Source organism: Drosophila santomea, chromosome 3L (assembly GCF_016746245.2).
Source record: "Drosophila santomea strain STO CAGO 1482 chromosome 3L, Prin_Dsan_1.1, whole genome shotgun sequence".
Taxonomy (NCBI): Eukaryota; Metazoa; Arthropoda; class Insecta; order Diptera; family Drosophilidae; genus Drosophila; species Drosophila santomea.
The window spans coordinates 6,881,069-6,906,832 of NC_053018.2; the positions used below are offsets into that span (position 1 = coordinate 6,881,069).

At 44.8% G+C, this 25,764-nt stretch overlaps 6 protein-coding genes across 7 annotated transcripts; 2 read left to right on the forward strand and 4 right to left on the reverse strand.

Annotated features, from left to right (window-relative positions):
- The first annotated feature begins 964 nt into the window (after nt 1–964).
- Nucleotides 965–4,443, forward strand: LOC120450389 (transportin-1-like). 2 transcript variants are annotated; one of them, XM_039633380.1, is made up of 9 exons: nt 965–1,163; nt 1,214–1,885; nt 1,944–3,014; nt 3,072–3,242; nt 3,300–3,471; nt 3,534–3,629; nt 3,693–3,768; nt 3,838–4,012; nt 4,098–4,443. In XM_039633380.1, the coding sequence occupies exons 1-9, from the start codon at nt 1,065–1,067 to the stop codon at nt 4,203–4,205; spliced, it is 2,640 nt and encodes an 879-aa protein (XP_039489314.1). In that variant the 5' UTR covers nt 965–1,064; the 3' UTR covers nt 4,206–4,443. The 2 variants fall into 2 exon arrangements, with proteins under 2 accessions (XP_039489314.1, XP_039489315.1); XM_039633381.2 differs by having other exon boundaries at nt 1,217–1,885.
- A 23-nt stretch (nt 4,444–4,466) lies between these two features.
- LOC120450587 (laminin subunit alpha) lies at nt 4,467–18,715 on the reverse strand. Its single transcript, XM_039633707.1, has 15 exons — nt 18,296–18,715; nt 17,807–17,953; nt 15,724–16,348; nt 15,430–15,639; nt 14,957–15,370; nt 14,618–14,890; nt 13,699–14,551; nt 12,992–13,643; nt 12,649–12,929; nt 12,359–12,587; nt 11,831–12,301; nt 9,867–11,764; nt 6,607–9,798; nt 6,330–6,544; nt 4,467–6,265 (listed from the first exon to the last, which is right to left on the reverse strand). The coding sequence occupies exons 1-15, from the start codon at nt 18,515–18,517 to the stop codon at nt 4,815–4,817; spliced, it is 11,133 nt and encodes a 3,710-aa protein (XP_039489641.1). The 5' UTR covers nt 18,518–18,715; the 3' UTR covers nt 4,467–4,814.
- A 2,745-nt stretch (nt 18,716–21,460) lies between these two features.
- Nucleotides 21,461–21,835, forward strand: LOC120449337. Its single transcript, XM_039631741.1, has 2 exons — nt 21,461–21,557; nt 21,624–21,835. Exons 1-2 carry the CDS (start codon nt 21,524–21,526, stop codon nt 21,710–21,712), a joined length of 123 nt encoding a protein of 40 aa, XP_039487675.1. The 5' UTR covers nt 21,461–21,523; the 3' UTR covers nt 21,713–21,835.
- A 1,500-nt stretch (nt 21,836–23,335) lies between these two features.
- Nucleotides 23,336–23,900, reverse strand: LOC120448777. The gene is made up of 2 exons (XM_039630964.1): nt 23,805–23,900; nt 23,336–23,743 (listed from the first exon to the last, which is right to left on the reverse strand). The coding sequence occupies exons 1-2, from the start codon at nt 23,863–23,865 to the stop codon at nt 23,466–23,468; spliced, it is 339 nt and encodes a 112-aa protein (XP_039486898.1). The 5' UTR covers nt 23,866–23,900; the 3' UTR covers nt 23,336–23,465.
- A 114-nt stretch (nt 23,901–24,014) lies between these two features.
- LOC120448388 lies at nt 24,015–24,488 on the reverse strand. Its single transcript, XM_039630376.1, has 2 exons — nt 24,359–24,488; nt 24,015–24,294 (listed from the first exon to the last, which is right to left on the reverse strand). Exons 1-2 carry the CDS (start codon nt 24,441–24,443, stop codon nt 24,155–24,157), a joined length of 225 nt encoding a protein of 74 aa, XP_039486310.1. The 5' UTR covers nt 24,444–24,488; the 3' UTR covers nt 24,015–24,154.
- A 155-nt stretch (nt 24,489–24,643) lies between these two features.
- LOC120448387 lies at nt 24,644–25,576 on the reverse strand. Its single transcript, XM_039630375.1, has 3 exons — nt 25,479–25,576; nt 25,248–25,418; nt 24,644–25,187 (listed from the first exon to the last, which is right to left on the reverse strand). The coding sequence occupies exons 1-3, from the start codon at nt 25,510–25,512 to the stop codon at nt 25,078–25,080; spliced, it is 315 nt and encodes a 104-aa protein (XP_039486309.1). The 5' UTR covers nt 25,513–25,576; the 3' UTR covers nt 24,644–25,077.
- Nucleotides 25,577–25,764: the final 188 nt, after the last annotated feature.

The following is a 25,764-nucleotide window of genomic DNA, read 5'->3' on the forward strand; positions in this document are numbered from 1 at the left end:
TAAAACTGAAACTAAACTAAACTAAACAAAACTAAAATGGAAAATCGTGATTTCGTTGTACCTTAATCCGGATTCATCGCGGAATCCGGTCGCGTTCGCGTGCGTTTGTATCTCTCTCGGGTGATCTTAGTGATTAGCGTTTAAGCAGGAAAAAATGAAAACAAAAAAATGAATCAACACTACAACTACACACACACACACAACATTGAACATATACACACCACACATATACAACAATATGAAATATATTTATAGATTTTATGCAGAATAGGTTTTTGTTCAAAATATTTTTTTTTCATTACGATAGGGCAAACCAAAAAAAAAAAGTAGGGAACATCAAATAAACTAAATGTTAGGTCAAGAAACAAATTAAAACAGGAATCAAACTATAATTTGTGCAGCATTAGAGAATTTGTATTTCATTATTATCGCGTGTATGCTACTCGTATTAAAACGATGAAGAGAACATACCAACTGTTTTTAGTCCTTTACACAATTATGATATTTACACTTCTGTTGTTTCTTTAAGTAAATCAGGACCAAGCCTAGTAAATATTGTTTTACACTTTTCGTTCATCGAACATTCAACTCTGATAGGTTTATATCCCGTAATCCTTTAAGTTTAAAACCCATGTATAGGCTAAATCAAATGTTCTGCAAATGTCTAACGAAATTGAATATATATAACGCGCCTATATTCATCAATAACAACATAAGCATATATGTATATGAAATACATGCATGTATGTTTAATCCCTACATCAAACTACATGGATTAGAGATTATTCTTCTGGAGTTTATATATTTGTTTGACTTAAACTCCATTTCAAAATTCAGCTATCGAGATTTCTGTAAATTGAAAAGTATATATGAATAAATATGTATGTATAACATTACCATCAACATAATGCCTTTCATGCGGCGGTAAAAAAATGATCTGGAGGCAATATAAGTTGGCCAAGAACAGAGTGTCATTCTCTGTCACTCCAGTAGCCTCCTTTGGCAGACATTACCCCACATATACAATTATTACAAACCCATATAACTCTCGCATCAGCTGCAAAATGGCGTGGACACCACGGGATGAAGGGCTGCAGCAGCTCCTCCCTATACTCAAGGTCTCGCAGTCTCCGGACAGAGCCACGCAGCTAGCCGTGCAAATGGTAAGTAACGAAGAACCAACTGATCTAGCAATGCTCATCGGGTTCCGTAGAAGCTGGAGGAATTCAATTGCTACCCGGACTTCAACAACTATCTTGTCTATGTGCTCACGAAACTGAAGACGGAGGACCTGGCAACGCGCACGATGAGCGGACTGATCCTCAAGAACAACATCCTTGAGCAAAGCACAAACCTGCAGCCAGAGTTCGTGGAGTACATCAAACACGAGTGCCTGCAGGCAGTAGGAGACTCATTGCCGCTCATCCGTGCCATCGTGGGCATCCTAATCACCACCATCGCCAGCAAGGGCGGTCTGCACAACTGGCCGCAGCTGCTTCCATCTCTCTGCGAAATGCTCGACAACCAGGACTACAATGTGTGCGAGGGAGCCTTCAGTGCCCTGCAAAAGATTTGCGAGGATTCCGTCGAGATTTTGGACTCCGCAGCGCTCAACAGACCGCTGAACATAATGATTCCAAAATTCCTGGAGTACTTCAAGCACAACAGTCCAAAGATCCGCTCCCACGCCATTTCCTGCATCAATCTGTTCATCATAAACAGATCTCCGACCCTGATGCCTCACATAGATAGCCTCATTAAGAATCTCTTACACGTGTCCTTGGATGTTGACCCCGTGGTTCGCAAGAACGTTTGCCACGCATTTGTGTGTCTGATGCAGGTGCACAGTGACCACATGGTACCGCACATGTGCCAGATTGTTGGGGTATGAAGTTTTGACAGAATCTTAAGGTTTATTGTAGTGTAACGAAAAATCTCTTTAGAACATTTTGTTGTGCTCCCAGGACGCCGATGAGGACGTAGCTCTGCAGGCCACCGACTTCTGGCTGTCATTGGGAATGCAGAGAAACTGCAGGGATATGCTGGCTCTCATTTTATCCCAGTTGGTCCCAGTTCTTGTGCGGCGAATGCAATACTCGGAAGTCGACATTATTCTGTTGAAGGGCAATGTAGATGAAGATGACGAGGAGCCTGATAGAGAGCAGGATATCAGTCCACGTTTCCACAAGTCCCGTGTACACATAATAAATACTGAATCGGATGAAGATGAAGATGAAGATGATAAGTCGTTTTTGGATTGGAACTTGCGCAAGTGCAGCGCTTCCTCCCTCGACATGGTGGCTAATATTTTCCGCGAGGATTGCTTACCCGTCGTGCTGCCCATCTTAAAGGAGACGCTGTTCCACCAGGAATGGGTGATCAAAGAGAGTGGCGTCCTGGCCTTGGGAGCTATTGCCGAGGGCTGCATGCAGGGCATGATCCAACACCTGCCAGAGCTGATTCCCTACCTGATTAGCTGTCTGTCCGACAAGAAGGCACTGGTGCGCTCCATTACATGCTGGACTCTCTCGCGATACGCCAACTGGGTTGTCAACCAGCCGCACGACCAGTACTTGAAGCCGCTCATGGAAGAGCTGCTGAAGCGAATCCTGGACTCGAATAAGCGCGTTCAGGAAGCTGCATGCTCCGCCTTTGCCACTCTGGAGGAGGAGGCCTGCACGGAACTGGTGCCCTACCTGGAGTATATCCTAAAGACTCTCGTCTTTGCCTTCTCCAAGTACCAGCACAAGAATCTACTGATACTGTACGATGCCGTGGGTACTTTGGCTGACTCCGTCGGTCATCATCTGAATAAACCGCAATACATTGACATCCTAATGCCTCCGCTAATTGATAAGTGGAATCTGCTGAAGGACGACGACAAGGATCTGTTCCCTTTGTTGGAGTGCCTTTCGAGCATCGCCACTGCCTTGCAGTCCGGCTTTCTGCCCTACTGCGACCCGGTGTATCGCAGGTGCATCTCCCTCATTGAGCAGACTATCAACCAGGAAATGGTAAGCAACTGGGTTTGCTTCAATGTATTTCTTGCCCTGAACTCAACTCCTTTCAAGCTGTGTGAACAAAACCAATCGTACGACTTTCCCGACAAGGAGCGCATGATAGCTGCCCTAGATCTGCTGTGTTCCCTAGCCGAGGGATTGGACCGCCACATCGAGCCACTGGTGGCCAGCAGCAATGTGTTGCATCTGCTCTGCCAGTGCGTGCTGGACGTTATGCCTGCAGTATGTCTTATTTTATTTTGATCTATTACATGTGGGGTTAATATGGGGTAATATTAGGTACGCCAATCTTCGTTTGCCCTGCTGGGTGATTTGAGCAAGGCCTGTTTTTCCCAGGTTTACCCCTTCATCACCGAGTTCTTTTTGAGCTTGGTGCAAAACCTAAACCCTGACTTTATTGAGGTGTGCAACAATGCAACTTGGGCCATAGGGGAAATCTGCTTGAAATTGGGTAAGTGCCCTTACCTTTTCAGACGTAACTTAATATATATTTTTTTGAATTTCGAACACAAGGTGAGGAAACCAAGCAGTACATACACCTTGTGCTTAGCGACCTTATTATCATAATCAACCGGCAGAATATGCCAAAAACTCTTCTGGAGAATGCGGGTAAGTGGAATCTTTAATTTCCCGATGGAGTAAATTTTTATATTATTTGCTCTTCGGTTAAAGCAATAACAATTGGGCGCCTAGGATATGTGTGTCCAGATGAAGTGGCTCCCTATTTGCCCGAATTTGCACGGGAGTGGTATTTACACATTTTATGCTCCAATAGCGTGTTCTTTTTCTGAAAATTTTTTTCCTTAAAAAAATTAAGGTGTACGATACTACGTCAAATACAGGACAACACCGAGAAGTATTCGTCCTTTATGGGAATGTGCCATATGATCAGATTGAATCCAGAAGGCGTGGTGCCCGACTTTATATTCTTTTGCGATGCCGCTGCCTCGTGGGAGAATCCTCCACAGAATCTGCAACAGGTGATTCAAAATGTGAGCAATTTTCTAAATTACACACTTGCGACCTTCGAAATGTGAGCTATTTCCTGAAATTACATATTTATGTATATCATTCTAGATTTTACAAGTCTTTAAGAACCAAATGGGTGAGGAGAATTGGCAAAGTTTCACGAATCAATTTCCATCACCTCTAACCTACCGGCTAAACTACCTGTACGACATCTGAAACTTATAACTTATTTAGAATCAGGTGCTTTACGTTTAGCTTGCTTAAACCTTCATTCTAAATTAACGTTGACATTGAGAGCTGAACTAAAAGAAAACTAAGTAACAAAAACGCGGAAACGTGACGAAAAAAGTGGTCAGCAATTGAGTAATATTTATTACCATTTTTAAATATTTTAGAATATATTTGATGTAAGTAAAATCGAAATAAATATATTTTATATGTGTTTTACACCGAACCCATTCACTTAAAAGACCATAGTTTTTATTTCACTGAAATGGTTATATTTATTGTTTTATTGAAATTACAAAAATTGAAGTTTCACATAAGGAGTTTTAAAAAGGTTATATAAATGTAAATGGTTTCTTTAGAATTGGCACGTAGTTTGGCTTATAGCTATACAAATATATACGACTGTCATCTTTGCTGAAGATCTATATTTGAAGATCTCATGACTTATTTCATGACCCGTCGATTTTGTTCGTTTGAAACTTGTTCGTTCGTTGTCCTTTGAGTAGCAGTGGTCGGCTAAAGTGGATTTTCCTGGCAGTTTTTCGTAGTCATGGTCAAAATAAATCATAGGTCCTTAAGTCGTTCCGAAGATCTTCATTAGTTGAGGGGACAGTAGCCCTGCCAAATATCGCCAACAACCATGTTCGGCGTGATGTTGATCATCCTGTGGTTAACCTCAACCTTGCTGATGCAGCCCTTAAAGGACTTCTTGGTCTTGATGCCCGGCGCCCTTTGGAAGGCCACATGTCCGCCAAAGAAGAGCGGACGATTAGTCCTTGTGATCACTGATCCTTCGTTGCCCACGCCGGGATTGGAGCTAATAAAGTCCACGGCTATGTTGATCACAAACTTGGATTTGATGGCCTGGACATTGCGCGTCTTGCCATCGCAGAAGCTTTCGTTGTTGGGCAACTTATAGTTGGTGGACACAATGTTCTTCAGATCGGTCTTCACCGTGAAGTGCAGGGTGTTGTCTACCAGCTCGAGAATGGCATAGGAGTTCTTGCCGTGCACAGAGAAGAGCAAGCCGTTGGGATCCCTAGGTCGGAAATCAAAGCTGATTTTCATCTCAGTGCCAACATCGAAGTGATCAAAGATCTTAACAAACGCCTTCTGGTTGTTGAAGAACAACCCGCGTTCCACCTGCTCGGAGCACGGTACCACACCAAACTCCTCCGGTGGCGTTTCCAGATCCATAGCATCAAACTTGATGTTCTTTAGGCAGCCGTTAAAGAACGGCACTTCGGTTTTGAAATCGGTTAGGTTCTTAACCTCCGACTCCAGGAACTTGTTAACGCCACCCAGATAGATGGGCAACTCGACATTCAGCACCGGAGCAGATCTTTCCGCATTCAGATCCACGGATCCCGGCTGCTCCAACTTGTCGATGAGCAGGGTAACCTTGCGTTGCGTCCGCAGCACCTCCACGGTGTGCCAGGTGCCATCGTTTAGATCCGCCTCGCTGGTAATCTTGGCCTGCAGCTGTGCACCCACCCGTATCTCGTATGTCACTCGACCATCCAGAAGATACACGGCTATGAAGTCATCGCGTTGCTTGCTTCCGGCATAGATGAGCAAGCCGTTGGGTCGCTCAGTGCGGAAGGAGATGCCAATGTCATGGTGACGGCGTACCTTCACCGGCAGTGAATTAATCTGCAGGCGCTGCTCCCGTAGTCCATAGAATCGGTAACCCGCCTCTGCAAAACCAACATCGAAGTTGGGTTGCTCCGGCAACTTGCAGCGCTCATCGCTGGGAAGATTCAGCTTGGCTGGTGGCCGGGTTGTTAGCGTCCTTTGCGGTGTCTTCGCCTCGATCTCCTTGTCTTCATCAAAGGTTACCGGGGATGGGGTCGTAGTGGTTGTCGTTGTCGAAGTAGTGGTCGTAGTTGTTGTGGTAGTTGTCGTGGTTGTCGTTGTAGGCGTTGTGGGTGCTAATGTGGTTTCTATGTCTGGCTTAAGTGGGGGCAGTGTGTCAGCGTTTGACCACGGAGACTCCACCTCGTTGTCTCCACTTGGATAATAGCTGGGCACCAAACTTGGTTCGTAGGCTGTAAGCAAATATATAGGTTCATAATTCGGCTCTCAAGCGATAGCTAAATCCAGTCAGCTTACCTAGTACATGGGGTGGGCAACCGTTGATGTTGCCATTCTTCTTCTCAGCACTATTGGCAAAGTTAATGATCTCCTCGTTCACGGTTACATCACTGATGCAACCGACAAAGTAGGCCAAAGAGGCCAACGCGTTCCTGGGTGTGCGATAGTTGTCCGGCAAGCCAGCAAAGAAGATGTCACCACCCTCCAGGATAAGCGGCTCTGGAGAACCAAGTCTATGGGAAGGAAAAGAAGTAGATTAGCATGGGAATCCAATCATCAATCTGGTAATGCCCACCTTTTGTTGTCCACATCATCGACCGAGAGACGCAGTTCGCCTTGTGTGTGCTGCACTGTAACCACATGATCTTCGCCGTCGTTTAGAATACGATCGTCGATTACCAACTGACTGCCCATGCTGTTGAGCTTGAGCAAACCATCTTGCAGGCTGAGGCCAATGGTGGAACTCTGGTCATGATTGGCGGCATAGAAGAGTACTCCATTCGGTTGTGTGGTCTTAAAGTGCAAAACGACATGCAGACTGTTGTCCGAGGTAACGTTGTTCATCCTCAGGAATCCGTACTCATGCGGCGCATATGCCACCACCGTAGAGAACTTCGCCGAGCAACCTTCCTCAACTCCTCCGCCTGTTACGTATTCCGTAAGGTCCACAACACCCTGATTGATCACCACATTGTCGATGCAGCCATCAAAGTTGGGTTGCAAACTAATCGAGGTATTCAGACGTCTCGGATGACCACCGAAGTACAATCTCCTCAGCTTGGGCAACTCCAAGTCCGCTTGCAATGGTGCATTGGTCCGGGAGATCACTATATCATCGACCTTAAGAAGTCCGTTTCGATTTTCACGTTCCGCCTGGACCTTGTGCCATTGGTTGTCATTGTAGCGATCCTGGCTGCCGGATTGAACGCCTCCACCTTCACCCAAGCTAATGTTGAAGAAAATAGCTCCGTCAATCATCTCAATGCTCATGTAGTGCTTATCCCTGCCGTAGAAGAACAGCAGTCCATTGGAAGTATCCTTGTCCGCCTTGAAGCTGAACTGGATGCTGGAGCGGCTCTTCAAGTTTGATGTGGCATTCAATTGGACGTATCCATTACCCTTGAACCGCAGTCCAGTAACCGGCTTCTTCTTCTCGAGCAGCACATCCCGCTCGCGGGCCCCCTGCTCGTTATCGTCGCCATAAACAAAGTTCCACAATCCCACGCTTTCGTCGCCAATCTTTAGATCCTCAATGTCGCCGGAGAAAGAGTTTGTGGTCAAGTCTGGCGGAGCATTGAAGTCCGAAATACCAGGATATCCGCCCACAAATAGGCGACTGTTCTTATCCACGTGTAGGATATTCTGAGATCCCTCAAGATAGCCAGACTTGCTGTGCTCAGCCACATCACCATTGGGTAATTCCTCCCTAATTGTGAGCTTGGCATTCGGACCCATGCGATCCACAACAGCCTGATACCAGCGGCCATCTGCCACGTACTTATCGCTGGTGATGCGTTCCGGACCATTGCCCAAATCAATAGTGAGAATTGGATAGCCATTCACAATCTCAACGGCCACGAAGTCGTTGTTCTTCTGGGCGGTCTTGTTGTCATTGCCCAGATATAAGAGGAAACCGGATGGCTCGGTGGTGCGGAAGTAGGTCGATAGATTGGTGCGAGTGGCCAGCAGCTTGGTCTTTTCTGGTGTCTTCAGTTCCAGGATCGTGCTTGGCTTGAAATTGACGCCCACCTTGATGCTGTTGGCCAACTGGCGAGCGGCCTCCACTTGGGCCTTCAAATTCTCAATTTCCTGGCCCAACTGGCGGCTCTGAGTGCCCACTCGGTGCTGCTGTTCCTCGATATCCTCGGCCAGTTCGTTTAGTTTCGACACGGATCCTTCAACGTCATCCAACTGTTTGTTAGCTTGAGAAACGTCCTTATTGGTCAGATCCAAATCTCTATTGATGCCATGCGCCTTTTCGAGTTCCTTTGGCGTTTGGACACTCACTGGTTCCAGTATCTCAAGTACGTTCTTTAGGATCTCCAGGGCATCACTGGCATTGGCATTCGAGTTCTTCCACATATCCCTCTGAGACTCAGCTGGCAGTTGATCAATCAGCACGTTAATATCCGACAACTGGTTCTTGGTGGCGGTGTTCAAATCTGAGATTTGCTGCACCTTGCCAGCCGACGCGTTCAGACGGGGCTCTAGGTCATCTTGCACTTTCTGCAGAGACTGGCGGGCTTTCTGGAGAAGATTGGTAGAATCGGTGTCGGCAAGATGAGCTCTGTCTTCAATGCCATCTGTCTTATCGGTGGCATTTCCGGCTGCAGAAATTGCATCCTGGCTGAATTTCTGGGCAGCTTCAACGGCCTCAACGATTCCCGAGTAGGCAGTGGCCGCCTTAATGGCCGGCTCCGCACTGGCGGTCATATCCGTGTATTGTGCAGCCAGATCCTGTGCCTTGATGGCCAGTTCGGCCGCCTTCTGTTCGGCCTGATCGGTCAGGGCATCCGCCTCCTTGTGCTGCTCCTCTCTCACGGGTAATTCTTCGTCCACATTTTTGTTGACCGCATTGAGCTCAGTGAGAGCATCTCTCAAGTTAGCCAACTTCTGGTTGATTTGACTGAGCGTCAGATCGCCATTGATGAGGAAATTGCCAGCATCATTGATGTTCTTCTCCGCCTGTAGCTTTTGCTCCGAAACGGTATCGAATTTGGAATTGTTGAAGGCCTTCTGGTTGGCCACATTCCTGCGCTCGACGTCGGCGGACTTGGCGTGGGAATCCTCGCTCCAGTTGAAAAGATCCTCCAGATGGTCACTAAATTCTCCGATATCATTCTTGAGTAGATTGAGGCTCTTGTTTTGCTCCTTGATGGGCGAAACGCGAGTGTTCACTTCCTCATAGAGTTTTCTCGCCTTTTTCAAAACTTCTTCATTGGGTGTAAGTTCAATACTTGTTCCGTTGATTTGCCCCAAAATGTGTTGGGCTTGCTCCAGAGCAGCATCAATCTTTGTGCTTGCTGCCGCCTCGAGATTCTTGGATAGAGCTTCTACCGAAGCGATGGCCTCCTTCGCCTGGTCGGCACTCTTGACCGCCTCATCATAAGCCACTGTTATGTTACCCAAGGTGGTGCTCGATCGCTCACGGATATCCAAGGCGTTGGCCAGGGTCTGGTTGACCTGTTTGGCATAGGACTTGGCATCTGATTCCAATTCGCTGTTGGCCTTTTTGGATGGATTCAGGTCCACGCTATTGGGATCCAGTAGCTTAACCTTGGGCTCCATTTCATCGGCCAGTTGGTCGTAGTAGTTCAACTTTTGGCTGGTGAAGAAGGCCAGGGTTACACTGTTGAAATCCTCTAGGACACTATCGATCTGATAGCGCATTCGATCAGTGACATCCAACAGGGCGTGGTGACAGTTGTTGCACTCCTGACAGCCCTCATCCTTGATCAGTACCCATCGATTCGGGCAAGCGTCGCATCTGGAATGAATAAAAGTAGTCTTAGTAAACTCAACATTTCGAAAACAAAGAATACAAGTGATAGTTACCTATCTCCAATTACTCCAGGCAGACACTGGCACTTGCCGGTGTTGGGATTGCAACCGAATCCTCGAGAGTATCCCTGATTGCAATTGCACGGCGTGCAGCCGTCCTGTTCGTATTTCCAATGGTCTACGGCGCATCGATCGCATTGTCGTCCCGTCACTCCCGACTTGCAGGCACAGTGACCAGTGTGCGGATCGCACTGCGTCGAATTGGAGGCAGCACCGCAGTCGCAGGCGCGGCAGCCAACACCCGACTCAAATCCATAGTGATTCGGTTGGCAGCGATCGCAACGCTCGCCAATGACGTTCTCGTGACAGGTGCAGACACCCACATAGGGATCGCACTCCTGGGTGCCCAGATCATCGCAGTCACAGCTCTGGCAGTTCTTTAGCTTGATGGCATCGCCGTAAAAGCCAGGTGCACACAAATTACAGGCAGCTCCGAAGGTGTTATTCAAGCAGCGCAGACATTCACCGGTCCTGGTGTCGCAAGATCCCTGATCCTCCGGATTAATGTTACCGGAACACTCGCACGGCTTGCACACCTCTCCCAAGTTCTCTGGCTGTCCGTAGAATCCATTGGCGCAAGATTCGCAACGTGGTCCGGTGTATCCTGGTTTGCACTCACAATGGATTTGGTCTCCGCTCTCGGAGATTTCGCAACTGTCGGCAAAGTTGTTCGAGTCAAATGGCAGTGGGCAAGCGCAGATCATACAATCTCCGGGTGTTCCATTCGTGGCGTTTCCATAGTAGCCGGACACACATTCCTCACAGTGATCACCCTTAGTTCCATGCTGGCACTTCGTACAGATTCCGGTAGCGCAATCGCAGGTCTCCGAATGGCCATTGCACTCGCAGGGAATGCAGTAACCACCATAAGGTCCACTGGGATCTCGATAGTAGCCCGGGGCGCAGTCCTCGCACGATAGGCCGGAGTAACCAGGTGGGCAGGAGCAGCGCTCCACGGCCAGGAATTGGTTATAGCTAGTGCCTTCCTCATCCTCATCGGCTAGGGTTAGATACACATCGGCCAAGTGGGTCACCAAGGTCTGTTCCCAATAGTTGGCTCTGATGAAGATCATTTTTAGATCCCGCAGAACCATCATAAAATCAGCTCGGGAAACTGGTTTTCCGGAAACGGTTTGGAAATTCGATTCCACTATATTGACGCGATTGGTGAATGGTTCATTTCTGTTGGGCTGCTCATAACTTGTATGCACCAGGACATTGTGTTCACTGAACAAAATGACATCCGGAGCCACAATGTATTTGCCATCAAAGCCAGAAGTGAAGTGTAAAGTATAAGCCAAATCTCCGCCATAAGCAGTGATGTGATTATTCTGGTTAAGCAGACGGTCCAGGACTCCAAAGTACGCAGGTCGTTCATCGTTGACCTCTCGCAAAGTAAAATCTGCCTTCATCGTGGTCTCATTTACAAGAAGTTCATCGGTCACGGGCCAGATTTCAAACTTGATGCTCTCTTCACGGAATTCAGGAGTACTAATGAGTATATCCTTAAGCATGCTCACATTGTAAACTCGGAGATAAGCACTGTCGCAGCGTGACGACTTGCCAAAGCAGAAGCAGGTGGTGCAACCCTCAGGATTCGACTCCTGCAGATTGTACGTTCCATCGTCACACTGGTCACAATCCCTGCCAACCACATTCTTCTTGCAAAAGCATTCGCCATCGACCTTGTCACACACCTCCACTTCGGTGCCTGGCCTGTGGCAACTGCACTGCTCGCAGTGCGGGAAGTTAAAGTATCCATTGGTGCATACATCACAGGCCCTGCCCTCGATATTTTCGCGGCAACTGCAGGTTCCATTGAATAGATCGCACTGGGCGTTTCCATTTGCAATGCCCATGGGGTTGCATGCACACTCTTCGCAGCCAATCACCTGGTGGACAATTCAGCAATTGAGATATTCAGCAACTATCGTAAAAAGCTAGTAAAAATAACTTACCTGATGGAATCCGTAAGTGTTGGGGGCGCACTTCTCGCATAGATCTCCAATGACATTGGGTGGGCACATGCACTCGCCGGTGGAGGGCTCGCACATGGCGCTATTGGGACACTTGCATGGCTTGCAGTCGGGGAATCCGTAGTATCTGCTGCGGCAGGCTCCGCACGTTCTCTCAATCACATTCGGCTTGCACTGACACTGGCCTCCAAACGGATGACACTCGAAGCTCGTGGAACCGGCGTAGTCGCAGTTGCAAGGCAATGCTCCACTATTGTAGTCGGCGGTTAGAGAGAAAACGGATTTCTTACAGAAGTCACTGGCATTGTGCGTAATGTGGAAGTGGTCGTGGCCGCAGTTCTGAATGAACTCCTTGGTCTGGTCAAAGGTCTCTTCCACTAGTAGGTCATCATTGTACTGCGTCAGAGGCACCACCACCAGGTAGTCGAGCCAAACGCTCTGGGAACGATCGGTCTAAAACAAATTGGTGGTTATTATAATCGCTTAGTTTGGATATCCAAATGGTCTTACTGTAATCGTGAACTTAAACTCGTCGTCAATCTCAAACGAACCCTCGCCGGCGGGGCGAATCACACCGCGGCATCCGGAACTCGAAGGGCAGTGCTGAATGTCGAACTTGCCATCATACTGATTCTTGCCCGCCGTCAAAGTGTAGTACACCTGGTATTTGGGATGGCTCGGTTGGTAGTACTTCACGAGGATCACAAATAGATTCGGTTTCGTCGCATCAACCTTTGACCTGGAAGTGATTGTTAGGCTTATGTTCTTTATAATATAATATATAGAAATGACAAACGCACTCAATCACGATGGTTCCTTCATTTAGACTGTCTAAGTGAACCAGCTTAACTCGTTCATCGAGTGAGGCATATGGCGGTTTGTTGGTGGCAATGCGGTCCTCGTGATCAGTTTCGAACTCGATCTTCTTGGAATCGGGCACAGAACGGAACTTCGGCGTGGCGCATTGCTGATCATGGATCACACAGACGGGACTGGGGTTGATGTAGTCAATTGACCATTGCTCGACTGGAATGGCAGTCACCGAGATAATCGGGAAACGGGAACCATCGTCGATGTCAGCCTGAAAAGTATAGGAAAGTGATTATTATGTTTCGTGTTGCTTGATTTATATTAAGAACTCACAGAGATGATGACTGGCTGCAAGTCGTCCTTGTTAATGTAAAAGGACATCTCCATACCATCCTCATTGACTGATGTTCGGCAAATAGTGGAGTATAAGCATGGATACAACAGCACGGATGTCTCGGAATCTGGACTATCTTTCAGTTTTAAGTTGATGTAGTAACTGTCAGGGTAGTTCCTATCGCTGATATAGTCAATCACGAAGATATATTTGCCACTTCGTGGCACATCCACGATGTAATGCAGCTCTTTTTGGGATCCGCTCAGTACGGGAATATCGCCAACATGACTGACAATCTGAAGGTGCTCCGGATCAGTGTACACCTCGACGGGATTAGTTGGCTTGGAGTTTTCACCGATGATGAATGGAGTTGTTGCTGGTGAGAACACCTCGACAGAGGCGTACTTGTAGTGACGGCACAGCTCCATGTTGCCCAGTTCACAGGGATTCGAGATGTGACGTGTTAGAATTCCGGCTTCGTAGTAAGCGGCAGGTAGCAGGACAAAGTAATCGAGCATCACATTCTTGTTGGCCTTGGTGGTAAAGACATAACGACCCGGATCCAAAACAATGGCTGAGGGTTTCACTCCCAAGGGCCCAGCAACAGTTACAAACTGCGGTTCCGATGTGGGTTGCAGTAGTACCTTTACGCTGTGAAAACGGAACACTTATGATCATCCTCTAGCAAAACCTTACGAGTACTTACTGTTGATCCACCTCCAAAGGATTGTCCGAGGTGACCGAAATGGTGGCAGTGATATTCTCGGCATTAGGATTCACATATCGAAGCACAATGCGGTACAGAGATGACTTAAAGACATTGACTTCGTTGCGCACATCGTTCTGAATGGCGTTGAACACCACATAGCCCTTGCTGCTAAATCCGGGGAACGCCGCCTCATCGTAATCATATCGCACCTGAGTGCTCGATGGGAGTGTTCCATCCTCGTACTCGTACTGGAACTGATGCAGCGTTGGGAAGAAGTGGGTGGTCAGTGGCTGGGTACATGCCAGACCCGTAATCCTGGGATGACACTTGCACTGCCCGCTGACCTTGTCGCAAACACTTTGCCACGAGCCGCCCACATCGCAACTGCAATCCTTGCAGCCAAACAGCGAGGCACTGTCCAGATCGAAGGTTCCATCCCGACACTCCTGGCAGCGCCTGCCCTGAGTATGCGGCTTGCAGGGACACTGTCCGGACTTGGAGGTACACGTGTCCAGGGCGGATATAGTACCATCTGTCCAACAATCGCAAATCTCACATCCCTCCGTATTGCTAATGTTCAGGTTCCAGTACAATGGCTTGCACTCATTGCAAATCCTGCCCGTCACACGCTCCTTGCACTTGCACAGCTCACCCACGGGCACCGATCCGCATCCGGCGAACTTATCGATCACTCCCGCAGGATCACAGTTGCAGTCCTCGCAGCTGGGGAAGTTGTAAAAGCCCTCCTTACACGAATCGCACTGACGTCCGTCGAAGTTCGGCTGACACAGACATTGGCCATCCGCATTACAGGACACTCCCTGAGACCCATAAGAGTCACAGTGACAAGCTGCAAGTCAAGAGAAACCGGAAGTTCTTATAATTGAAATGTATCTGATGGCTTGTAGGTACATACGTAGACAATCGGGATAGCTGTAGTATCCGGCAGTACAGAGCGTGCACTGTTTTCCGGCAAAGTTGTTGAGGCAGTTACATTTGCCGGTGTTGTCGCAGGTGATCGCCGAACTACCAGTGCTGGAGCAGTTGCAGGGCTTGCAGTCCGGATAGTTGTAGAATCCTGGCAAGCACTGATCGCATCTGGGACCTCCAAAACCCTCACGGCAGATGCACTGGCCAGACTGCTTGTTGCAGATTTCCGACTCCGTGCCCTGGTTATCGCAATCGCAGTCTGTCAAGGACAATTGGAATTCTCATCAGTAAGTATCGTATTTGGAAAATATTATAAATGGCTTACATGAGCAAGTGGGGTAGTTGAAGTAACCGTGCTTGCAGCGCTCGCAGTTGTCGCCTCCGAAATTGGTCAAGCACTTGCACTCTCCCGTTGTCACGTTGCAGTCATTGGTAATCGAGCCGATCTTGTTGCACTCGCATGCCTTGCACTCGGGGAATCCGTAGTATCCTTCGGCGCACTGCTTACAGTAGGCGCCCGCAAAGTTGATCTTGCACGGACACTGCTGTCCGCTTTCCGCCTCGCAGTGGTAGCCATTGGTTCCGTTCAAGTTGCACTCGCACTCCCGGCAATTGGGGTAGCCATAGTATCCGTAGGCGCAGTAGTCGCAGCTTGGTGGCTGGAAGGCAGCACGGCACTCACAGTTTCCAGTCTCTTCCTCGCAGTGTCCGGTGGAGAAGAAGTAGTCGCATTGACATGCTAAGTAGTTGAGAGAACAATGATATTACGGATTCATTTAAAGTTTAAATGTTTCTTACGGCTGCAGACATCGGTCTCGTTCCAGTGCTTGCCCTTGGGTCTGTAGTATTTTGGTTTGCACTTGTTGCAGTTAATTCCCACGGTGTTGTGCTGACAATTCTGGCAAACACCACCACCATCGTAGTGTCCGTGAATGTCCAGGGACAGTCCTTTGCGGTTCACTTCCTCATCGTACTTGCACTCGTTGCTGTGGCCATGACAGTTGCAGGCTAGAAATCAAATTAGGAAATTCAAATTTCTTTTCTGTGTCCGTCCAAGGGAGATGTCCGTTTGAAGGAGACCAGAATACTTACGTTCGCAGTTGAAGGGCCGGGCATTGGTGTTTTGGCGCCACTTTTTCTGCTCGAATCCTGGACAGCACTCGTTACACTGGATGCCGCATGTGTGATGCTGGCAACGGCAAGCGAGAATGCGGACTGGACTCTTTGGATCCTTGACGTCACAGGTGTCCGCGTGTCCGTTGCACATGCACCTTCCTCCGATCGAGATGTCCTTGATCGAGTAGAAGTATCGACGCGTCACCGTGGGATCTTGTCGAGCCACAGACATCAGATGTCCCAGAAGATTCTTGGTACGAAGCAGACGAATCCTGACGTTGGTGGCACGAGTCCATTCCTGCAGCACCGTAGAGTTGAAGTAGTTGGTGGAGCTGGGTCGCTCATTTAGCAGCATCACGGGAATCTCGCCGTTCTCCAGCGGCACAATCTTTGAGTACTCAGTGGTGCAGATGACGTCGTCGTCGCGGGTAATTGGCTTGTGGGTGTCCTTGCCAAAGTACGTCTCACAATCGGCGGGAGTATCGGAAAAGTGCTGCCAAGGAGTCCAGGTCTTACCATAATCAGTGGACTTCTCCAGCGTCCAGAGACCCGGACGAGGGGAGTTGCCCATGCGGATGAACAAATAGGCCACATGGAATTCCTGAAAAGGCGAACAATTTTGAAATCAACAAAGCAATAAGTATGCCAACACCAAAACTTTTAATATTCCAATAATATGTTACGTCTAAAAGTTAAATGTCTCAGAGGAGATATTTAATAAAAATCTAATCAGTAATATCATTACATGACCACAAATAAGATACGATTCACTTATGTGAATTACCCCTGTGCTTATTTTCAAGTCTCTCTTAAGACACAAAATTCATTTTGCACAAGCAAATTCATTGAAATTTATTAGCCAAGTGTACACATTACGTATATATGTACTACATATCAGCACAGACAAATATGAGACAGCCACATGAGATCACTGTGGGGAAATTAACTCCAAATGTTCTGCAGTAGACCGGCCACCATCTTCGTTTATTTTTATTTTCTTGGGTTGTGTTTGCTTTTTAATTTGGCTTCAATTGAAAGCGAACTGAAAGATACGGAGATCCACATATATACAACGATACAGCCATGCGTTAATATCTTTGTACACAGGCGCACATGTTAAATACTGTTTGGTTTCCCAGATTTGTTTGCTTTTCTGTGTTTTCATTAGTTTACCCATGTGGAAGTTCATGATTTTGAAGCATAAACAAAAACGTCGATGTACATAATTCGGCAAAAATGTATCTCACAAATTTTGCATGTGAATTGCTAGAACTCGTAGTGTTGCGGAGTCTATATATAAATCTGAGTCTCATATTCAGTTGCATTCCGTGAATTAAGAAAAGTGCAACTGAGGAATTAAAACGAATGAGATCATGCTGAGCTGTGGAAATCCTAGCGCAATTATTCTCAAAAATTAACTCGGGAACCTCGTGGATTATTCGTTTCCGTTGCAAGTGAGATAAGAACGTAGGCGAGATCGAGGCCCAACTTTTTATAGAACCAACTGAGACGCAAACTGATGATAAGACTGTAGTTTGCTACGACTTTGGTTCATTATCAGCCTGCTCCCAATTCATATGTGTCGCATGCTGGTGCCTTAAGAAACATAATGCCTTTATCGCTAAAAAACCATACAGAAATCCGAATGAACCCCTCGAAAAAGTCAATGCTCCGAGTCGGTTTCTAAGCAGCTTGTAAGCCGAGAGCTCCCATTCAAGAGTGTGTGCATGTATGTATGTTCGTATATATCACTGTATGTATAAGTATGTATATTTTATATGTATGAGCTGCTGACATACTGATAACCCACAACTCCAAAGTCTTCCCCTTTGCCAACAACAAATACTCGAGCTCAGCAACATTTTTTTCGTTCAGTTTTTTGCTGTGTCGACTTCGACGTCGACGAAATGAAAACCCATTAAAATTGTTTTCAAATTTTACGATCCGATCCCATCGAAGCGCTCGAACCCGAAAACGAGTTGCATCCATCCAACGTCTCCCTCCTATGCGTTTCTTAGGCCGGATACCTTTGGTATCTTTTATGTTCTCTGCTGCTTACCTGTTCGAAGTTGATGGTCAAATTGACTTCATTGAATTTCATGCCCCTGGACAACGGAGGACTCTGCCACCAGGCCTCGGTGCCATCGATCGCGTTCTCTGGCGGATGATTCCTCTCCGGCACCGAGGGATCGCAGTAATCGCAAACCTACAAAAAAGAAACACATGTTAGAAAAAGTAAATGGAATCCAAATCGAGTCCAGAGTATTTTTAGAGCCCAATTCGAATGTTCAACACATGTGGGGGACGTCTAAATGCAGTGCACACTTGAAATATAAATCATGGATTTTCCAACTAAAATATACTTTCAAGAAATTCTGACTTAAGTTGTATAACGAATATAGTCGATTACAATATTTAATTGTCCTAAGACAGCGTTAATTTAATTATCTACATGAAATATTTTTTTCAGTGTAAAATTAAAGATTATCTCATGATGTATGTATACTGAAAAGATTTTTGGGCGTTGCTGCAAGTCGATTATAGTTACCTGTCCCTGGATAACTGAGTAGTCGATATGATCGTGTTCCGTATTGGCTCCCACGAGTTTACAGTAGAGCTCGGGTCCATCCGTATCCTGGCCACACGTAGCTGTGGCATAAATCTTCCTGCCCGTGGCCAAATTGAAATATGGCGGCGTCAGCTCCGCCTGGCAATATGAGATGGCCAGGATCACCAGCAGAGCCCCAATGGAGGCCACTCCGTGCCCCATTGTGCCGAGAGTTCAAGCACCCGCGCTGCGATAACGAACAGTCCTTTCTCCACGGACCACTTCCGGTTCTATCTCTTTCTTTCCCGGTTCACTCTTATGTATTTCACTTTCTTATCTGCTGTATGCTGTATTTCACTTTCTTCACTATTATTTTCGTATTCCTTTGGGGGGAGCTCATCCAACCGCACTGGATGGCTCTTCTCGAGCAACTGACGGAACCGCAGCGAGAAGTTTTCCTCGAGACCCCGAAATATTTGATTTTGATAGTCGGCCGATCGGCTCTTTTCGTATGCCTTCGGCTGTCCTCGTCTTTGGCATTCTGTACAGCCGAGAGAACATAGTCTCTCATGGTATATTTACATCCCCTTATCCGGCTTTTTTCAAAGTGTTTTCTTCTCCGGCTTGTGCCAAAACCCAGAGCCGGAATAAAAGATACGAACTTATCATGCTATATAACCATTAAAAACATATGTATGTAAATGTATTTCATTTGTTTATTATATAGGAATTCTATTCGGGCTCATGACCTAGGATGATACGAAAGCCCCCTGTAGATTTTGTACCAACCTTATGATTTCACATATCCAACATTACCTAAGATCAACATGATATAGTTAGTAATTTCAATGTTACTTGGTGCTTTTTCTATTATCTCGCCTTCTAAACTAAAATATTTATCTGGAAATATGTTATTAACTTTTAAATGTGATCCTCGGGAAGTTATATTATATGGGTGTCCTTTAATTTGTTTATAAAGTAAATATCGTTTGAGAATTCCATATAATAAATGATAATTGCATTTGTTTTTCTGGAGCTGTTCCTTTCATATTACTTGGGAGCCCATCTCAACCGAACAGCTTGTTGTGAGCAACTGATTAAACTGCAGCGAGAAGTTTTCCCGAGGCCCCAAAAGTTAAGAGCTTCGTAGCCGCTCGATCGGCTGTCGTTTGGGGTCTCTCGTCTTTGGGACTTTTGTGTAGCAGAGAGCGGCTCTCTCTCCGTCTATCCGATTTTGTTTTGCTCTGAACGTATAAACAAACTCATTTCCAGCTGTTTGTTGTTCTTCTCATTCGCCGGCCGGTTTGGAATCGGAACAAAACAAAACAAAACGGAAAACCGGTTCGTTGGCATCGGGGAACGATGTGGAATGGATCAACGCCTTCCGTAAATAAAAATTTACTTTAGCATTAAAAAAATGTATACTCTAACTTTTAATAATATGTACTACACCTTTAAAATATATGTTTGAGCATTTCAGAACAAATTTAATAGTATCGAAGGATCAAAGAATCCTAGAAATCGAACATAATGTCCTGACAATAACCCAAACACAACTCGATAAAATCATAGCAACCTTTCTGGCGTTAAACTATGTTAAATGTCTTGTTTGTACTTCTTTGTTTTAAAGAATAACATTTTTTTTATTTTTTTATTTTAAACATTTTTTTTTTACGGACTTACATTAATATTACAACACAAGTAGATGCAAAAGTTATTTTAAAGCTGCTGCTTATAGTTTCCTAATAGTTTTATAAGCAGCCTGTAATGTAATTTAATTTATATATGCCTAGCCATTCGTGTAGCATTTAAAATCCAACTAATTTAAATGATTTTCCATTAAGCTGCCACCTTTCGTTTAACCAGAAGTGTTAGAGCTTACTGAAATGGTTTTTGTTCAAGGGAAATAACTTCTACAAAACTCGCTCAGGCCTGACCAAAACTTTGCCAAGTATCGAATGAAGCACAGAAACGCCATAAATTGCAATACGCAGCTCAGTTTTAGCCCACGTTCGACGAAAACTTGAAGTTTATTGCTATACCGATTAAAAATGCCAAATGCAGAGACTGGCTAGTAGTAGCTACAACTATTGAAAATCACGATCACAGCTAAATATTGTGCAAAATTCATGACCAAAGCGTTGGGGCTATTTGGATTTGGCGTTTTTTATTTTTATTTTTTCGGTAACTGTATTGGTTGTAGCGAAACTCGTTTGCCGCCGTTTGCAATGACATAAGTAATTGCATTGATAAAGACTGTGCCGAGTGTCAGAATCGGCCAGTTCTTTTTATTTTTGGCCTCAATTGCTGCGCCTGCGCAGCAGCTTCTCAGCTTCTCAACTTCTCATGGCTATATGTAAACGAGTTCTGATGACGTAATTCGCATCGACTTTGCCTTATGCAACGCACGCAAATGAACATTGCCGAAAAAATTAATGGATATATGTGCTTGTAAAAAAATGAGGAAAAAATTCGCCGATTGCAACATCAACAAGAAGTTCTCGATTTAGCTTAGCCCACACAGCAGCTGCACAGTGGGTCATAAAGTATCAGACTCAGATAAACTCAGCTTAAGGTTTCTTTTGTTTCTTTTATGTAAAATTAACATCATAATTATTAACTTGATAATCAGGTAGGAGTGACAAATATTTTTACAAAAAATTCATAAATATTCACCGGCTGCAGTGTAAACAAAAAATGCTTGTACATAACAAATGGAGAAAGATAATTCGCAAAAAAGTAGCATGGTTAATTGTCACCCACTTGCTAAAATTATAATGTGTGTAAATAAGTACTCAAAAAAAAGTAAATACCAGTGCAAGACAAGCAAAAAGCTTTTCTGCACAGTAGAGAGAAAATGTTGTTAAATGTATTTGCATTTGTCCAAATACGAGGTAAAACCAGTGATTTGCACAGTGGGGCAAGTTAATTACAAGCTTCTTACAATATGCACGCTTAACGATTACCCGGTAATTCATATTTCAATTTGACTTTAAGTGCTAATTAGCCCATAAAAACCTCAACGCCTCTAAGTGGCACGACCTTTTGTGCAACCAATTTGCTCCACTGTGCCGCCTCTGCCAACGTCGACGTCAGCGTCAACGCCGCTGCCGCTCACCAAATGATTTTACTTATTCGCGATTGCATGCGCAGATTTGTGTTCAATTTGGTTCTAAGTCTTGTCGCGTGTGCATGAAGGCAGTTCTTTGAGTGTTCGACTTTATCGCCATGGTGCTGCTGCGAGTGATCAAGTATCTAGTGGGTTAGTGAGAGTGTTTTTATTGGCCAGGTGTTAAGCACGTTATTTCATCACTATCTTCCTTTGAAGGCTGCGTGGTCCGGGTCTGCAACGAGTTGTCCCAGAACATGAGTTCATTGAACAAGATGTTCAAATACCATTTGCTGGAGGTTAGTTAGAGGTCCCCGGCAGCGGAGCTAAACATCCTTACAGAATAGATCTAGTTTTTGAGCCTGTCAAACAAGTTCGTTGCTCAAGTCTTTTGTTATGTGTTCCAATAAAACGTATTACACCCACACAAACCTGGCATTTATAACGGGCTCTGTTTTAGAACGGCAACTCTCAACTTGAAGCAATCGGCGCAACCCAAAACAGAAACACAATTTACATGACGGTTTCAAAATTGAATAATTTTAGAGCTGGGGTTACTCAATACTGAAATCATTTTTTCCTGTGCAGCCAAAAGAAATCCACGAGCAAACAGCATACAATTTCAAGTTGATTTCGGGGGCTACTCACTCGATCGGAACCACGTCGCTGTTCTAAAGAATTACACGCTAGAGCAAAATAGTGCTGAGCCTTGGAATTTCCCCACGAAAAGAAATCCCGGCCAGCGGCGCGTTGAAAGTATCACCAACAAGGTCTCGTCATGACTGATTGTCTAAATAAGCCAATATTTACAATTAATGCCGGCCAAACGATTCGCGAACAAGTTTGCATAGAAAAAGAAAATACATGTGTAAATAAAACAAAGCGAAAAAAATTCATATTATTAGCATTTGGCCACTGGCGCGGCAGTCGTGTCGTCACACATAAGCGCCTTAAGAAATAAATTTCTCGAATTCAGTAGCGAAAAAATCCCCGACATCATTAGAGGGCTTGATCGATAGAGACGTCATTCCTTTTACGTTCAACACCTCGGCTCCATTCATTCATATGATTAATTTCAGTTCTGCCCGCACAATGCTCACAACGTGTTATCTGTTTTGTTTTTATATAATAAATATATATACAATAAATATATTGTAAAGATGGGTCAAGTCCAATAGAGGAAGCGGTTTGGTAACAGATGCGTGATTTTATGACGTTTTAATGGCGGTAACATTTTCTTATAAATACTCCTCTTAACTTTATATCCATATTCACACCTTTTTCATACGTTACGAGTTGTGTGTGGGGCAAAAGAGTGAAAATAGCGATAGAGGTAAACAGAAAGTTTGAATTTATAAGTTAATCGTTTGAACGTTGATCTTTAATGTATTTGAAAAGCGGAGACCGTTTTTTTGTTCTTGCTAAGAAGTTTCCACAAGATATCGTGTCCTAATTTTATCTGTGTAAGAGAGAGTTTTTAAATGAGTTGTATACTTGTGATGATCAGTGAAAAATTGTATTATTGTTCTTACTTATTAAATTAAATATAAATATAATAATTACGCTTCGTGTTTGAAAATACCGCGTGTAAATCCTCCAACTATGTAAGGTTGTAAATAAAATAATATTAAGAAAAAACTTAAATTGCACTTTAGAAAATAGTATAGGATAAAGTTTAGAAAATACATTTTTTAATTGTTTCTGCCAAATCTCCGACGGCTTTTGGCTTTAAAACTGGACTGCTAGCAAGTAAATATCCTATGATTTCTGAATAAGTATTGAAATCATCGTAAACAAGATTGACGGCTTTCATAAAACAGATAAATGATATTTGATAAAAATTTAAATCAAAAATGTATTCGTATTATAGTATGTGAGATTTCTGAAACATACACTTATAAAGTCAAAACTTCGGGATTGCCTCCAACTAATAACAGTTTTAAACCAAATCTTTTATTTTGGATCTTCAACAATATTTAAACCTACAACGATTGGCTAATGGAACCTCGAGATTTATCTGATAAACCTAAAAGTTAATTGATTGTTGGACTAGGATATTTCCTATTGATCCCTTATGAAGGTCCTGCCAAAGTTGATGACACTGCTCACGAATCCGAGCATCGAGGTGATCATGGAATGGGCGTGCTTGGAGCTCTCTGTGGTTTCGCCCTTATCGCTTCTGCTGGGTCTGCTCACTTCTTTCCGACTTCCCGACGGCGATTCTTCGGTGCCAAAGAGACGATCCAACCTGAGGATGGGTTTCTTGAACCACTCACCGCTGACCTCGTTGTTCCGTTCATCATCCTCCCGGCTGAATCTATCGAATGGCAGGGCGTTGACTGAAAAGCAAATGCAGTAAGGTGTAAGAATATTATGATACCAGATGAATGAGTTACTCACTTGTTTGCATGACGAGACATCCGATAAGGAAGAGCATACCCATCTTGATTACTGAGGTCATTTTAATTGTACTTTTCGCACTAAGCCGAGATTGATAACTGACTGAATCGAATGCCAGAGAGTTCAGATTTTATAGACGCCAGCCGACGGCGGATGTCGCCCCACATTCTACGTGATAGAATGGAAAGTAACAATGTGCACGTTTCACCCAAGTAATTGCTTTATTTTACGCTTGTACATTTTGCCTAAGCTTAGAACTACATAGCCATAACCCTGAATACGACATACAAAGTGACACTCCAAATAGAAACACAAATCAATTGTGGCCCTAGCCTTTTCAGATTTGGACTTCAAGGTCTTTTCGGTAACCGTTCGTAGGCATTATCCAATTCTGCATCCGCATCTCGTTCATCATACACCGGCGGCTTTGTTCGATACCGCTCCTCGAGTTCCTTCCGTGAAAGTGGTACTCCAGCACTCCAACCGATCACTGCAAAATTCGTACATGCGGTAATTGCATTTGATGTATAACTATTTCAGTTAAGAACACTAACCGCAGATAACTAGCAGACATAGCAGATAGAACTTAAGCGACGCGCTTCTCATGGCTGTGCTGAGATTGACTCGATTGATGGACATTAACTGACAACCAAAATTCGTATGGCTCCACTTTTTATATATGCATGTGAGCCAGTGGGGAGCTCTTCTCTGATTGGCGTTGAAGGAGGACGCCAATGGGTAGTGGCGCCGCAGCGGGAGATTATGCAAAGCACCCGTCGAAGTCCCAAAAATAACGCTAAACAAGACTCAAAGATACAAAAAAAAAAAGACAGACAAAATCCGAAATATCCGAATCTTTATTCGTATAAAAGGCTCGAGGCGTCGTTCTGTCTCACTGGCTGTGAAAATACGCTGCTGGGCATCGCTTAGCTCCTACCGGTCTTTGACGTAGTCAACGACACCCGGCACGTGAATGGCCCGTTGCGTGTTGATTGATTGTTTATTAAAATGCTACCTAATGAACTTACACATTTGTCGCCGGCGATCAGACAAGTCGTCACTCCGTCTTTCTCGTCGCCAGAGAATAGAGTCCAAAGTTCGCTGGGCGGACACTTTAGTCGTTTGGCTTGCAGAATGTATACTAATATTTGTATACCTACAATGTCTCTAATTTATATGTATTTGCACGTTGTTGAAATTAAACCCATACATTTCGATCATGTGCAACTAATTTCAGAGAAAATAAAATAGAATACGTATTTCGCACTTGAATTTATGACGAAAATTCATGTCCAAAGAAAATGGACCAGCGTTCGTATGTTAGTGAAATCTCACAGAGATACGATTCCATTGAGCAGTATTCCTCACTAAAGTCAGTGAAATCTGAAGTGAAATAAACTTATAATACGCAAACTGTACAGTAAGTTAAATAGGTGGACCTACTTCTTCCTTCAACGCAAAATGCCTTTTCCAAATGGCACTTGGATGGAAATTTTCGAATACAACCCCTTTCCTCATCTAATCCGCAAATGGCACTTGTCTCATCCACCTCACCGCAATCAGTTTCCATTTGGCACGGATTTGGAAATGGAATACTCGCTCCAAAGGAACATGCTGTTTTTAAAAAGGACATCTTCATAAAGTTACTACTAACACTTAACAAAAAAAACTCACCCAGACATATTAGAAAAATGCCAACTGCGTTCATTCTGGAGAACTTAAACCTAACGCTTTGAAATGAAAAATCGCAATGCGGCAACTAATTAAGATCGGCGTTACAAAAAATAAAATAAACGGTTAGGGTTACTATCCTATCTTATCACAAATATAAACAACAGTGAACGAATTTTGCCATATTAAAAGATAAGATAAAACTTGAGCACCGTAAATTGAATTAAGGCATAAATGTCACAATATTATTTGATATTGATTGATATTGATCACATCTCAAACTTTTGAT

Excerpts from the sequence above, each read along its gene's own strand:
- LOC120448387 (XM_039630375.1), bottom strand. The coding sequence starts at position 25,512 with ATGAACGCAGTTGGCATTTTTCTAATATGTCTGG. Across the intron at positions 25,419-25,478 it reads CATTTTTCTAATATGTCTGG|CATGTTCCTTTGGAGCGAGT; the intron begins GTGAGTTTTTTT and ends TTTTAAAAACAG. Across the intron at positions 25,188-25,247 it reads ATTTTGCGTTGAAGGAAGAA|ATTTCACTGACTTTAGTGAG; the intron begins GTAGGTCCACCT and ends ATTTCACTTCAG.
- LOC120448388 (XM_039630376.1), bottom strand. The coding sequence starts at position 24,443 with ATGTCCATCAATCGAGTCAATCTCAGCACAGCCATGAGAAGCGCGTCG. Across the intron at positions 24,295-24,358 it reads ATGTCTGCTAGTTATCTGCG|TGATCGGTTGGAGTGCTGGA; the intron begins GTTAGTGTTCTT and ends CGAATTTTGCAG.
- LOC120449337 (XM_039631741.1), top strand. The coding sequence starts at position 21,524 with ATGGTGCTGCTGCGAGTGATCAAGTATCTAGTGG. Across the intron at positions 21,558-21,623 it reads AGTGATCAAGTATCTAGTGG|GCTGCGTGGTCCGGGTCTGC; the intron begins GTTAGTGAGAGT and ends CTTCCTTTGAAG.
- LOC120450587 (XM_039633707.1), bottom strand. The coding sequence starts at position 18,517 with ATGGGGCACGGAGTGGCCTCCATTGGGGCTCTGCTGGTGATCCTGGCC. Across the intron at positions 17,954-18,295 it reads ACTCAGTTATCCAGGGACAG|GTTTGCGATTACTGCGATCC; the intron begins GTAACTATAATC and ends TCTTTTTTGTAG. Across the intron at positions 9,799-9,866 it reads CCTGGAGTAATTGGAGATAG|ATGCGACGCTTGCCCGAATC; the intron begins GTAACTATCACT and ends TATTCATTCCAG.
- LOC120448777 (XM_039630964.1), bottom strand. The coding sequence starts at position 23,865 with ATGACCTCAGTAATCAAGATGGGTATGCTCTTCCTTATCGGATGTCTC. Across the intron at positions 23,744-23,804 it reads ATGTCTCGTCATGCAAACAA|TCAACGCCCTGCCATTCGAT; the intron begins GTGAGTAACTCA and ends TTTGCTTTTCAG.
- LOC120450389 (XM_039633380.1), top strand. The coding sequence starts at position 1,065 with ATGGCGTGGACACCACGGGATGAAGGGCTGCAGCAGCTCCTCCCTATA. Across the intron at positions 3,630-3,692 it reads AACTCTTCTGGAGAATGCGG|CAATAACAATTGGGCGCCTA; the intron begins GTAAGTGGAATC and ends CTTCGGTTAAAG. Across the intron at positions 3,769-3,837 it reads CCCGAATTTGCACGGGAGTG|GTGTACGATACTACGTCAAA; the intron begins GTATTTACACAT and ends AAAAAAATTAAG.